The sequence below is a fragment of the Lupinus angustifolius genome, chromosome LG05 (assembly GCF_001865875.1).
Source record: "Lupinus angustifolius cultivar Tanjil chromosome LG05, LupAngTanjil_v1.0, whole genome shotgun sequence".
NCBI classification, from domain to species: domain Eukaryota; kingdom Viridiplantae; phylum Streptophyta; class Magnoliopsida; order Fabales; family Fabaceae; genus Lupinus; species Lupinus angustifolius.
The window spans coordinates 22919014-22934583 of NC_032013.1; the positions used below are offsets into that span (position 1 = coordinate 22919014).

General features: G+C 28.9%; 1 protein-coding gene across 1 annotated transcript; it reads left to right on the forward strand.

Moving 5' to 3' along the window:
- Positions 1454-5441, forward strand: LOC109348188 (haloacid dehalogenase-like hydrolase domain-containing protein 3). The gene is made up of 6 exons (XM_019588464.1): positions 1454-1802; positions 2389-2495; positions 3466-3574; positions 3691-3852; positions 4608-4781; positions 5203-5441. The coding sequence occupies exons 1-6, from the start codon at positions 1581-1583 to the stop codon at positions 5230-5232; spliced, it is 804 nt and encodes a 267-aa protein (XP_019444009.1). The 5' UTR covers positions 1454-1580; the 3' UTR covers positions 5233-5441.

Sequence of the window (15570 nt, forward strand, 5' to 3'; positions counted from 1 at the left end):
TGGATCCCTCTTCATACATAAGAATGATTTGTTTACACTCAAGTTAAGTTACACTAGTTATACTCAATCTCAGCCATTCATTTTCCTAAATCTAACGAACCAAACATGTGAGTGCAATGAGTGATGAGAGAGAAAAAAAAATATTAACTAACTTTTAAATTTTAACCAGTTGGTTTGTTCGATTTAGTAAAATAAATAGCTAAGATTAAGTGTAACTAATATAAATTAACTTGAGTGTAAATGAATTTATACTCAAATATAAATATAAATATATATATATATATATATATTATGTTGGGGCAAGATTTGAGTACACAATATTAGTCAAATACAAATCAACATGAATAGATAAAATTGGTAAATATTATATATAGTATTAAGCCCTTAACCTTATTAACTCCTCAGTTGTGGAAAGATGTGAATATAGAATATTAACCAAACACAACTGAAAGAGAATGATAAAAATGTTTTCAATATAATATATCACTAATTCTAAATTTTATATTACAACAACTAATCCTTTTAGGACAAATATCCTCTAAACATGAAAACAACAAAAATATTTTAGAATAAATATAATTTCAATAAGATATACAACAAAATAAAATTAGTGCCTTTTCCATATGTTGAATTATGTAGGCAGTGAAGAAGTTGAAGAAAGGAAATAGGCCTAAATGTAAATTTTGTTATTCCCAATATTTTTTTACATTTCAACTTACTTTTATATCTACTAACGTGTCAACTCGTATTTCTCTTTTGTATCTTTTAGGAAAATTACACCACCCGTTAATAATAATAATAATAATAATAATAATAATAATAATAATAATAATAATAATAATAATAATAATAATAATAATAATAATAATAATAATAATAATAATAATAATAATAATAATAATAATAATAATAATAATAATAATAATAATAATAATAATAATAATAATAAGTATAAATAAGATGTTGATCTAGTGGTATAAGGTCTGTGGTATAAGGTTGTACTAGATCCACATGATGACTAAAAGGTTAATGATTTAATTCTTGAGAGCAATACTTATTAAGAAAAAACACAATCACAAATCCTAAAAGGAATTAATTCTTTACTATAAGGTGGAAAAACATCTACAAAAAAAATGAAATTTTGCCCCTATTATTGGACTCCAACTTATTTTGGAATCACATCTCTGTCTTACAAAGTGTGTCACAGTTTGTGATTGGATGAAAAAATATATATTTAAATTAAATTTTTAATAATTAATTATTTTTCTGACCAATCGTAAACCGTGACACATAGATGGACATTTTTACAACTTTTGTTATTCTATTATTACTACTAAATAAAAATCTGTAAAATAAGCTAAGTAGAGGGGCATTTTCCACCAAACACTCCTCTTTCACAGACACACTAATCAAATCAGATTCACTACTACAAATTAAAAGCCTTTCCCTTCATTCAAATAATTCATTTCTTCTTCTTCTTCTTCAATCTCTTTCTCTGCAGCAACAACACCATAACAAACCAACCACTTATTTTCACCTTCTTCGAATGTAACCTGAGACCAACAAAGATCATAACTTTGATGTCTTCTTCAATACCCAAGTTGTCCAGAATTTTCATTTCAGCTTCTTCCAATTGGAGAAAATCATGTTACTTTTATTCCACTGCTGCTGAACCAGAAAGCTTTTTGGGTCTGAAGGATTATGCTGATTATAGAAGATCCTTATATGGCCAAATTACACATAAGGCTCTTCTTGTTGATGCTGTTGGCACACTTGTTATCCCTTCTCAACCCACAGCTCAAGTACTTAACTTCCTTTTAGTTACTTCAATGCATGTTCAATTTAAGTATCTTAATATCTATGTTTATTGTTTATACATGGATATATGCATAGGATTACATGATTGTTTAATAAAACAAAGTGCAGCCAGGTGCTATATAGCTTCAGCCATGGTTATAAAACCGTGGCTGCAATTATGTTGTGTTTATCGCAATTGCAGGAAGAAAATAATGTCGATGTGGTTGCAGAGATCGCAAAAATCCACAATATTGTGGCCACAATTCCGGTTTTGGACCGCAATTTGAAATATCTAGCTATGCACAGGAGTCCATAGAAGTTTTGGACCCAATATGGGTTTATAGTAGGTAGCCTTACCTTGCTATTTCTTTTTTTAATTCGTATTTTTACTCCGAGGATGAGCCTTGGTGCAGTAATTCGTAGGATTATTTGTCTCATGAGATCACGAGTTCAAACCCATATGCTTGCTGGGGTAAGGTTACTTATATTTACACTCCACTGGATGAGTTTTATAATTTGGGCCGCCGTTTTTCGCTCCTATTTTTAACATCAATTTTGCTAATTTAGGATTCTTTTTTGAATTTGTTGTAGATATATAGGAAGATTGGGGAGAAGTATGGGGTGGAGTACTCAGAGGATGAGATATTGCAAAGATATAGAAGAGCTTATGGTCAGCCTTGGGGTAAATCTCGTCTCAGGTAACATTTAGTTGCTTTGTTTTTTATCATTTCATTAATATGCTCAAATTAATTAGCACTGTCCTTAAACTTGGTACTATTTCATATCTGTAAATGTGTGCCATATCAATTATAGCATTAGAAATCTAATTAAAGTGAGACAATGACAGCCTTCAATGTTGATGTAGTATATATTGAATGGTACAGACCACAGAGCAAGTGATTTGTTCTACTCCAGGAGTACCTTCAAAAGTGCCATGGTTGGTACATTGGAGTTTCATTGTGTGTTTATTTGTGTAATTGACACTTTTCTTTAAACCATGCATATGCAAATTCACAATATGTCATTATGTTTAATTAGATATATTTTTTCGGAAAGCAGGCACTAATAATTTGAGTATAAACATTGACAACTTCCCCGACAAGATTAATTACTTTGTTAGTGTTAAAGCTTCATGTTATTACATATTTATAGTAAAGATGTATGGCTCTAGCTCATAATGAACGATCTTTGTCAGTTGCCTACTTCTGAAACAACTGATGTAAGTATCTTAATTAATGAACAAATTTTGAGCACGAATTATCGAAGCCAGAGAACTGGAATAGCGATTTATCTGGGCACATACTGTTTTATCATCCAACTCCAGTGTTTTCGGACAGAGACTATGATTCAATGACAACACAATAAGCAGCATGTGGTTTGTATGTAGCTTTACATACGCACATTTTTGTGCCTTTAAATTAAAAGTCTATAGCATTCATTATCCATTCCGTATGTATGTTCTGTGTTATTTCGCACTTAATAGCACCTTAGTAGTGTGCCATTGGCCTTCAAGATATTCTGGTTTAAGTAAAATTTAGAATGAAATATTTGTCATCCTTCTCCGAGCCTTTGTATTAATTGCAAAAAAGTATAACCTTAAGCGCATAGCTGTAAAATACTTACTGCTGTCATTTTTGTATATTAAAAGATTGTTTTTTTACATTGCAGATATGTTAATGATGGCCGACCCTTCTGGCAATACATAGTTAGTTATTCCACTGGTTGTTCAGATTCACAGTACTTTGAAGAACTTTATAACTATTATATGACAGACAAGGTCAGGGCACTTAGATTTACCTTTTTTTTCAAATGTACAATACTTTTTTGCTTTGTTTTGTTTCGCTTTTTAATTTAGGTTGGATTTCGATATTTTTGGCTGGATTTCATCTGTAGGCATGGCATCTGTGTGATCCCGAGGCTGAAGATGTGTTTAGAGCTCTGAGAGAATCAGGTGTAAAATTGGCCGTAGTGTCAAATTTTGACACTCGGTTAAGACCTCTTCTACGAGCATTGAATTGTGATAATTGGTTTGATGCAGTAGCAGTATCAGCTGAGGTAATCAAACTGCTCTTCTCTTTTTCGACTCTTTGTTTTGTCAGTTTGCGTTATTACAATTTCAGCTCTCCTTCCTTGATGCATGTAACTTACTGTATCAATGTTATTCACAATAGATAAGTACATTGAAAACAAATATTTTTTAGCAAGAAAGTAGTGGAAATAAATCCTAATCATTCATTATCTCATGAGTCACATCATACACCAACATGTTAACAATTCGAAAAACAAATGTAGCAAAAAAAAATCGAAGATATTATAATCATACTTATTATGAAAATTACCTTTCTAGTAAATCTTCAAACATGTTGAGTTATTATTGTATCATGTTCTTCTTACCGTGAGTTCACCCGATGTGATTCTGAAAATCACATTGGACTGTTGGAGGTGAAAGCAACTCAAGATGATTCTGGCCCCAGAATCATTCGTAAAGCTCCCTCACATTGAACTAAACATGCTTACATTTGAAAGTAGTTAAAACAAGGTATTTCACAAGAAATGCATGGCCTTTAAGCTTGGAGATGCTATCTAATATTGCATGAAAATGCTGCAAACAGAAATAAATTTGGTGAAAACCACACACAAATTTAATGCCTAAAAATGAGAAAAACTTGTATATATAAATGCATTAGCATTCTTATAGCAAAGAGTTGTGGCGTGGCATTGTTGCCTTTATCAACTTTCATTAGAAATTATTCTCTGACAACCACTTGTATGTTTGTATATGGATGGTTGGTTATGCTTTTTGTAAATAGGTTGCAGCAGAGAAGCCGAATCCAACTATATTTCTTAAAGCTTGTGACCTATTGGGCGTGAAGCCTGAGGATGCTATTCATGTCGGGGATGATCGTAGAAATGATATATGGGGTGCCAGAGATGCCGGGTGTGATGCCTTGCTTTGGGGAAGCGATGTTCACTCCTTTAAGGAGGTATCTTAACTTCTTTATCTGATATATTCATCTCTTTTTAATATAACAGTAAATTTGATTGCCGAAAATAGAGGGCGGGTAGGGGAGATAAAACATAATCCAAAACATCAGGGTACTTTAAGAGCAAGGGCACTAAACCAAGGAAAAGATGAAAACTAGTGATACAACTGTTTGGTATATTCACATGCAGTTTGTTACTTTGTATAATCAACATGATCCAAATATGAATGTCTTACATTGATAGATGTTGTTCTGTTTAGAACTTTATATTATCAGTATTCTTATTGGCCCATTTTGATTCTGAAATTATCTATGGCTCTATGCTAACTTGTTCATGATTTTGAAAAGTTAAAATTTTCATTTACCAGTTTTAGTGAGGTCTCTATGATTACACTAATGATTGAATATTTGGCTGATGCAGGTAGCTCAGAGAATTGGGGTTCAGTTCTGAAAGATTATCTCTTTGCAAAAAGTGAAGAACGTTATGCATATGTACCTTAAGGCTTTAGCTATAACTTATAAGGGTGTGTGTGTTTCCACTGTTTTTAGCAATGTATGTATGGAAAAGGTGTGAGCCTGTAACTTATAAAACCAGAAATGTTAGGTTTAAGGTAGAAACAAAGTGTTGTGTTTATTATGCTCTCTCCACGAAACAAGTTAAGCACTCTTTAAAAGAGAAAAGAGACAATTGCAACTAAATCAACATAAAAATTTGAACAAGCTTCATATTATTTCAATCCAAAGCAGATGCACATTGATTTCAACTTAAAAATCGACAAGGTTAAGACACAACAAAAACGTTTGGGAAAGAACCCATTATTTTTTAATTATATTTTTAAATAAATAAATGAATGGTGAATATTAAAAAATTAAAAGGTTAGATTTCACTGCTAGCTAATTAAACATAGACTTAAAAAAGACAGAAGTTTAAGGTTTGATTGAGATGAAAATAAAGTTAATGTTATTTGCAAAAGATGTAAAGTTTAAGAGAGTTATATATACTTTTCTCTAAAAAAATATAACACTCCAGGTTTTAAACTAATTTTAAATAGAGAAAAAATATGTATATATTAACAATATAAGAGTTTTTTATATTGTCACTGTATAATTCATTTTAATACTCTTAAATACAAATAACTGATAAATGATGTACCAACTATATATAAAATTTTATATTATCAATACGTTATATGTGTATATTACACTCTTTTAGATAAACAATTATAAATTAACAAACCTACCTTTAACTTCTATTCCAGTATGGGAGAGGAGATAGAGGATCAAAGCCCAATAAGATGAGGTTTTTTTTAAGAAAGAATATCAGCAATATAAAGCCTAATTAGGGTGATCTTTTTTGAGAAATGAATAATCATATACCAATTTTACCAACGGGCGTTGGTTCAAGTGGTATATGTTTGATTACCCTTAAGCAAGAATCCGAGTTCGAGTCTTGTGGATGGAAAAAATGTCCGTTGGGAGAGTTAGCCCCACTTACCTGTGAATGTGTCCGGCTCGGACAGGATTGCCTCCAGTACGAGGATACATGTGGGAAACCAAAAAAAAATATACCACATTTTCACCAAGATATTAAGATAACATGTTGTAAAGTTCTTTCACTTTTTTCTGTCTACAACCTAGCAACTCATTTCCAGCTACATCACCTATACTAGGAAAATCCAACAATTAATGACAAAAAACAAGAGATTTTCCCATATGTACTGTAACATCAATTTGGAATACCAAAACATCGTATCAAACTAATTTAGGACAGTTTGTGATGGTTTCTAAGTTTTGAAATTTCAAAAATACAAAAAAACTAATTTTTAGTTTAATGATTTCCGTGTTACTTTGTGGTTTCCATTTTTTAAATTATTGCCACATTTATAAATTTTGGACACCAAATTGTTGTCACACACAATTATATATATTAATTAGATTGTAAGAGACATGCAATTTGGTTAGAATTCATATTTAATTTGCCCATTTACATGTTAATAGCATTGATTCTTTAATAAAAATAATATACTTGAATAATAAATGTAAAATGCAATAAAATTGCATTAAAAGATTGTTTTGTAAATTTTCTATGACTGGTATGACTCTTTTTATTTTATTTTCTTAATTATGAGTAAGTCATACAATCGATCATTTTAACTTGAATTTTAACCGTATAATATTTTTAATAGATTTATATAAATGACCAATAGTTTAAAAATATTTACATCACAACTATAAAAACCAACCCAAAAATATATGAAGAGAACTAACATATTACCATTAGATTAGGTATACAAGGAAATTTTTTACTTTATATATATATATTTTATTTTTTATGTTATTTTGTGGAAATCATTCCATAAATTAATTGTTATGCAAAAATGAGTTTTATTAATTATGGATAAATTTGAGATACATGTAATATTTTTTGCTTTCATAAAAAAAAATCTCTTACTATTTAATATCATAAATATATGGAATTAAATAATCTAACAAAAAAAGAAAGAAAAAAAGGTATAAACAAATACTTCTTTACCATCAACCTTATCTAGTGTGAAAAGCTTGCTTTTTTATACCAATTGTTTTAAAACACTTATTTGGAAAAGTCATGTTTATTTAAAAACGCTGGCAAGATTTTGAAGGCATTACTAGTGTTTATTAAAGTAATAAAAAAAAGTAACAAAAATCATGTTCATGTTGTCAATTCTTGTTGCAATATGGTTTGTTAAAACCTACTAGTGAAATCTTTTTGGTGTAAAATCTAAAAAACTCCTAAGTCCTATATAGAAGAGCTTTGGAAAAAAAACTCTCAAATCCCACATTGGAGAGATGAAGAACTTGAAAAAAAATTCATGTTATAAATAGAGGCATTTTCCCGTCATTATAACTTGCCCAAAGTTGAATGCGCTTGCATTCAACTTTTTCTTTCTCCCTCATATTTTCCGTCGATGCATTTCCAGAAAACTTCCCCCCTTTCTTTCTGTGGCACTAAGAATTGGCACATGCAGCCAAATTGTGGGAATTTCAAGAACTGACACTAGTAGTCAGTATTGAGGGAAAAGAATTGGCACGAGTAACCATATTGTAAGCATTTCGAGAACTGACATTGGTAGTCAATATTGTGGGAAATGAATTGGCACGAGTAGTCATATTGTAAGGATTTCGAGAATTGACGCTGATAGTCATATTGTGAGAAATTTCGAGAATTAGCACTGGTAGCCATATTGTGATAGGTGTATTCGATATCGGTTCTTACAGTGCAGTAAGAATTCGATAACAGATTTGAGCTGTTTTATCTCGGGGACGGCGTGGTTGCTAATCTGCTTGCACAATTTTGGCAGTGCCACGAAACGTCTTAAAGAGAGCGACTTGGTCGTGACTCAGCTAGTAAGTATTATTTCGTGTCATTTATAATTGTTGCAAGCTATAGTAACAACAATTTAAGACGTTTCTACTGCAATAGTATTCGTAGATAATATTACTAGACCGAACAACTATGACCTGAACAAATCCTTTCGGTTTGATGGGACAAATTTCAAACATTAGCAACATAAGATGAAAATTTTCCTCACTATGAGAAAAGTTGCACACGTTTTGAAAATCAGTGTTCTAATGTTACTAGAAAAAACTAAAAAATGAAAGGGATAAACTGACTATTGAAATAACTTTTTGGAATGAAATTATTACTTAGTAATAATTTCAATCTAAATAAGTTGTGAGATGATCTCTATGATTACTATAGCCCATATAAGTCGTCCAAATTAATTTTAATTTGGTATGCACTTGAGAAAGAAAGAAATATGATACTGAAGAAGGTGAAAAAACAATGATGTTAGCCACTACCCAATGCATCACATGATTGATAATAAATCAGTAGAGTCTCAATCATATGAGATACATAGAATTCCTCATGAAATCATTGCTGATGGTATGGCCCTAGAGAGTTAAACTCATAGAGCCTATGAATGTATATTTATTGGATATGGTGTAAACAGCAAGACATACATGTTTTATGACCTTAACGTAAAAGTGATCATTGAGTCTAACAATGTTGACTTCAATGAAGAGAAATTCATTTTTAAATTGAGGAATAGTGGGGGCATATAAACTACTCACATACTTGTGATTAGAGATAGTGATAAGAATGAAAGGTTTGAAATAGAACCTAAAAAAGTAAGAGAACAAGAATTACTAGAGAGTATAGACCTGATTATATTGTTTATATATTGGAGAAGAATTCATCAACTTTCCAAGAAGTTTTGACTTCTTTGGATGCTATTTTGTTGCAAGAAGCCATAAATAATGAGATGAATTATTTATAGTCTACCAAAAAATAGACTATTTTAGCTCAATCAACTATGAAAGTTGAGATGATAGATAGCACTAGCAAAAGCTAGTGAAGAAGCCAATTGGCTTAAAAGCTTGCTTATAGAGATTCCCCTATGGGAAAACTTATGTCTGTTATGTTGATCCATTGTGATAGTATCGCGGCTATTGCAAAAAGTGAGAACTGCTTATATAACGGTAAGAAACGAAAAATTCGTCGTAAACATAACACTATTAGAGAGTTACTTTCTATAAAAGTTGTTAGAGTGGATCATTTACGCACTGAGAATAACTTAGCAGATCCTTTGACGAAAGGACTAGCTAGCGAGAAAGTCCACAATACTTCTAAGAATATGGGATTATTGCCCTTAGAACGATGATAACTCATGATGGTAATCCGACCTAACTGACTGGAGATCCTAAGAAATAGGTTCAATGAGTAATAACAAGTTGTGAAGTGATATGAGAATGAACATGCTATAAAATTATGAGAAGCATGATTCCTGTAGCATATGTAAGAATGAGTTAAACTCTTAAGGAGATCTATACTCCAATTGGGGTGGAGTACCTAAGCTATATGAGTACTCTTGATAGACTCCTCTATGTGAATGTGGAAGAGGGGGCCGCTTCCTATGAAATTTTAGGGCATAAATTTATAGAGCGTTCACTATACTGGGATAGACATGCATGACCTTTAACTCATTATAAGTTGCCCCAATTGAATGTGCTTTCATTCAACTTTTTCTTTCTCCCTCATATTTTCCACAAATACATTTCCGGCAAACTTCTCCCCATTTCTTTCTGTGACACTAAGAATTGGCATAGACAGCCAATTGTGAGAATTTCGAGAACTGACTTTGGTAGTCAGTATTGAGGGAAAAGAATTGACACGAGTAGCCATATTGTGGGCATTTCGAAAACTGACACTGATAGTCAGTATAATGGGAAAAGAATTGGCATGGGTAGTCATATTGTGAGGATTTCGAGAATTGACACTAATAGTCATATTGTGAGAATTTCAAGAATTGGCACTGGCACTAGTAAGTATTATTTCGAGAATCAGCCAATAAATATTATTTCGCGTCATTTATAATTGTTGCAAGTTACGGCAACAACAATTCTATCTGCACTCTAATTTAGCGAGATTGGAGTATTCAAATTCAGCATGAAATGAGAGAAGAAAATACTTTGACATACTATATGTCTAAACTGAAGTCATCTCCTCATAGAACTTGAAGAATTGGATCTTAGTTCTAACCAGAACTATACAAATCTTGCAAAATAGATCTTTTAACTCTTTTGTAGCTTTCTTGTTTTGTTTGTTTCGCAATGTCCCAAAATAATAATATCATCTCGTAATATTTTTATTTCATAAATTAATTGGCCACTAAATCTTTCTTAAAAATATTCATATCTCCAATGTTCATTCTCTCGTTCATTTTATCCATTCTAGTATAGTTTTCTTCTTCTCCAAAGCATTAAATAATTCTTTGTATTTAATATTACTATTTTATTGACCATTCATTTAATTTACTTATACTCTAAACTTAATATTATATTAATTGAAATAACTTTATACTTTAGATGGGATTACATATTTTTTTCAGCATTGAAAAATATAATAAATGGTCTAAAAATATACTATTTAATAAATTAAGTATGAAAATTTTATGTGTCCAATTAACATTTGTTTATGAGTGTAATATAAAATAAAATGTGATTGGTAGATAATAATAGGCTCGACCTATAAATTGGGGTACAAGCACACTTAAAACACATACCAGAAAAAATTAAAGAACCTAATTTTCTAAGTACAAAGCCATCAATGACAACACAATCTCTCTATAAAAAGATGTGTAGCCAATCATAGAACAATGTCTGGCTTCACACAAGTCATGGATTTCCACTACGGCTATGTTGATTGTGTTGTCAATCTTGTGCTCTGTCGGTGCTTATATTCATGAGTCCGTGTCAATCAATGGCTCTCACTTCACTATTATGGTTCATATTATGCACATTTGTGGGTGAGATCTTTTTCTTTCAATCATCGTTATTATAAGGTATTACTTATTTTCACTTTTTGTTACATTATTTTATTCATTCATTTTTATTACTCTTTAGGATTCATTTATCAATACTAAATTTATTTTGTTTTTTAATAATATTAAAATGGGTAATAAAAACAATAAAGCAACATCAATTATTTTTTAATAATAAATAAATATTTAAAATAATGATTAAAATACATAATTTCTCCCCTCTATTACCAACAATTAATATAAAAATCTATTAAAATGAATTATAATAAATATAGATGAAAATTCGTGATTATATATTTTTCATCAAAATCATCTTTAAATGATTGTGATATGTCACTTATATTTATAAAATTTAATTAAAAAATGTAATAATAAGTAAAAACTTTTGACATATAATTAATAATAAAAGGTAATATGTACAAAAATCTTTGAAATAATAACCACAATAATAATAAAAAATTGCTTAACAATAAATAATGAGTGTTAAATAAAATAATTATGAATATTTCTTTATTAATTTCACTAATACAAAACTATATATAAATAGCAACCGTATTAAGGACTGATGAATAGTTGTTATGGTTCATTTCTTTTCATCATCTCTTCCTTTGAATGATCATCATACATTATTCTTTAAAACAATTAAAATACATCAGCCAATCAAAAGATAAATTGTCTATTATACATAGAGATATATAGCTAGCAAGATAAATTCTTATCAAACACATTAATAAAAAATGTTTTTATTATCTCTGAATATATAAATGATTAAAATAAATAATAAAACAAGTTTAGGGTATAGAATAATCCATGAAATTGGTGAGAATAATGTCTTAGTACATGCGAAATGCTAATACCTTTGTTGATTCGTAATTGACTTGTGAACTTAAAACTCTAGTTGAATGGCCAACATATTTCGAAATTGGGAAAAAAAGGTTTTATACTTTTATCTGCATAAACATGGTGTTAAACTCAAAAAATAGGATTGCGGCAACAAAAAAATATACTTTTCTAACTATTGGTGTCCACCTCAATGAACCTAACTTAGGATTAAGTGTTATGATATTGTTTGATCCATATTTTTTACCCATTTAGTAGGATTAAGGTTTGACTATTATTGTCATTGTTGTTACTGTTAAGGGTGTTTACAGTCAGTTTGGACCGTTTTTAGGCAAAAATATATTTGATCCAAAGACATAAATAACATGTAATATGGTTTGGTTTGACGTTGATTTACATTAACAAATGATCCAAAATTTATGTGATTTGAGATTGGTTTTGTTCACTTTTTTAATAATAAAAAAACAAATGTAAAACAATTTCAAAGTGTCAAATTCACATATAAAAACATGTCTATTTCAAAGTGTTAAATTCACATGAAACATCAATAAGTGTACTCCAGAACTCCTAGTACCAAGTGTGGTACACACAAATATTTAATTGAACATTACTAATATTCATTTGAACTAAAAATAAAAAATGTCAAAAACTAACATGAAAAGTAAAACAAGAGGAATAAACATCTATACACACGAGCATTATTCTAACATTAAGAAAATGTTAACTAATAAGTAATAACACATTTTGTATATATAATCAGTACTGGTTCGATTTGGATAAATGTGGTTTTTGAGATTGGAACTAAAAAAAACCAATGGATTTTCTAAAAATGACTCCAACACAATTCAAACAGTTCCATTTCTTGTAGTTTTGATTTTTTGAATTGATTTTCGGTTTCTTTTTTGTATCACTCTTGATTTGGACACAGAAAGTAACTTTCGTTGTTCACATCCAAATAGAATTGAATTTGAATGGCTAACTAGAATCTAATTAGGTAAATTTTTGGGATGGCTGAGATAGATTGCAATTGTGGTGGATGGAATATTGGTGATGGGTAGTATAAGGATTGTAGTTATAAGAATATAAAAGTATTTTAGAATATCTTAAATTATATTCAGGTTGAAATCATATATTCCTTTTGTTTACATTATCTAACAAAATCTTTTAAGATTGAGAATATTGTATTATATCTTTTATGACTTGTTTCCTTATTTAATTAAAAGTCTAGTATTAATATAAATAGAAATTAATATTGTGTTTTTTGTATCATAATATTATCACATTATCATTCACAAAATTATCAATACAATTTACTATTATGAGATAATCAGAAACTCTTACAGGTATATATCTTTAGAATAAGGGTGGTGATTATTAGAATATGAAATATTTTATAATATCTTAAATTATATTATTAGAGAATATTTACATGATGCATAAATAAAAAGATAACATGATATATTATGATGATTATATCTTAGATTTATTTAGAGTATCTTAGAAGATCTATTAAGATTGAGATTAATATATTATATCTTTTATGATTTCTTTCTTTATTTAATTAAAAATCATGTATTAGTAAAAAATATAGGTTAATATTATGAGTTTAAAATCTGTGCACTGACATTGTAAAGTTTTTTATACTGTCAGCACATCATCTACCATTGATTTGTATTAATTTTATTTGAGAAATGGTGGTTAATAAATCAATGATAGATGATTGACTGACAGTGTTAAAAGCACTTACACTGTCAGTCTATACATATTAAATCCTAATATTATATCTTTTGTATCACAATATCATGGCATCATCATTTATAATATAATTAATACAGTTTAATATTATGAGATAACCAATTGACATAGGCCACAACTTATTTTAATGCAATTCCTAAACCCTACATACCATTTACTTATAAAAGAATATATACATTTTATAGTGTAAGAATAAATTGGTTATCTCCATGTATTGATAATCAATAAAAATAAACATATTGTTAATTTGCATATTTCATAGTAATAACCAAAATGAGTAGATTTGAAAATATTTTAAAAGTTGAAAATTTTAATTTAAAAGAAGGATTAAATATGTATACATTGACATTATAAATGTTTTTATACTGTCAGTAAATCATTCACTATTCATATATTAATCATCATTGATTCTCAAATAAAAGTAATATAAATCAATGATAAATGATGTACAAAAATTTACACTGCATAGATTTTGATTTTAAACTCTCAACAGAATTGTTTGATTTGTGCCAACGCTCACATTTCAAAACGAGGAATCTAACGTTATTTATTGGGCTTGATTTAATACATCTACAAAATCCATCTCTAAATTGTACCATGCATGAAATGTTTTTGATGCATAGTTTTCACATATAATACAAAATATTCTATACAAGAGAATAAAATATTTTCAAAATATCATATATCATTTATGGGTTAATTATTAGACTCATAAATATAATACACATCAATGTCGAATAAATATCAATCATATAAAAAAATTATATTAATAATATATATATTAAACTATACTATTAATGCCATAAATATTAAAAATATATTTGTTTGGTTAATTATTTACATCACCAACCAATCATATATTACTTTAGGTGTGCGTTTATTTAAAATACAGATATTTTAATAGCAAGGTGAAATTATGGAATTATTAATGATAAAGTAAATTATATTGATACTCATAGATTTAGAGAAATTACAAGAATTATCATCTTTTTAACACTTATACAAATCACTCTCAAATTATATATGTTTGCTACACTGAGTGCCCATCCAAAAAGGTAAGAAATTAAAAAACCAACATAGCAAAAATGAAGGAAATACATTATTTATATATGGATACAAATTGAAATAATTTAAGGGGACTTAAATTTATCTAAACCATTCTCTAGATTGTGTTATGCAAGAGAAGGTTTAGTAATTATGGACAAGTATGAGTTAGATTGGACATTTCAACTACATTAATATTTAAAATCTTGAGTTTATGAAATTAGTTAAACTACTAAAAACGAAAAATATACTATTATGGGAAAGAGTTTCACTAAATATAATGGGTGGGCTCCTCTAATTGGAAAAAAATCTAATTAATATTTTAAAAAATTATACTTCGGAAAAACAATTATTTTTCAATAGTCAAAATATTTTTTGAAATATTTTGAGTAGGTACTCTTGCAGGCATATGATACAAAGGTGTAAAAGTTCAATTTGATTTGATTTCTAGTGTAACTTAGTGATTGAACCAAACATAAATATGGTTTGGTTCATATTAATTAACCCCAAACTTTATTTAAGAACTGAAACACCAATAAATGGTTTGGTTCAGCCTAGTTTTTTTCTTTCTTCATTGTTATAGAAATGTGACGCTCAAACTCCTTTTTTCTTCTCTTTGACTTTCTTTCTTTTCCTTTTTCTTTCTTTTATTTTCTTTAGTTTTCTAATTTTCTTCACGGGATAGTAGAGATATTTTGTTTAATTATTTAATTTTTTTATTTTGCCTCTTTTCTTTTATGGTCAAACTTTTCTTTGTTATAACCTATAGGCGTTAATAATATTAAAAT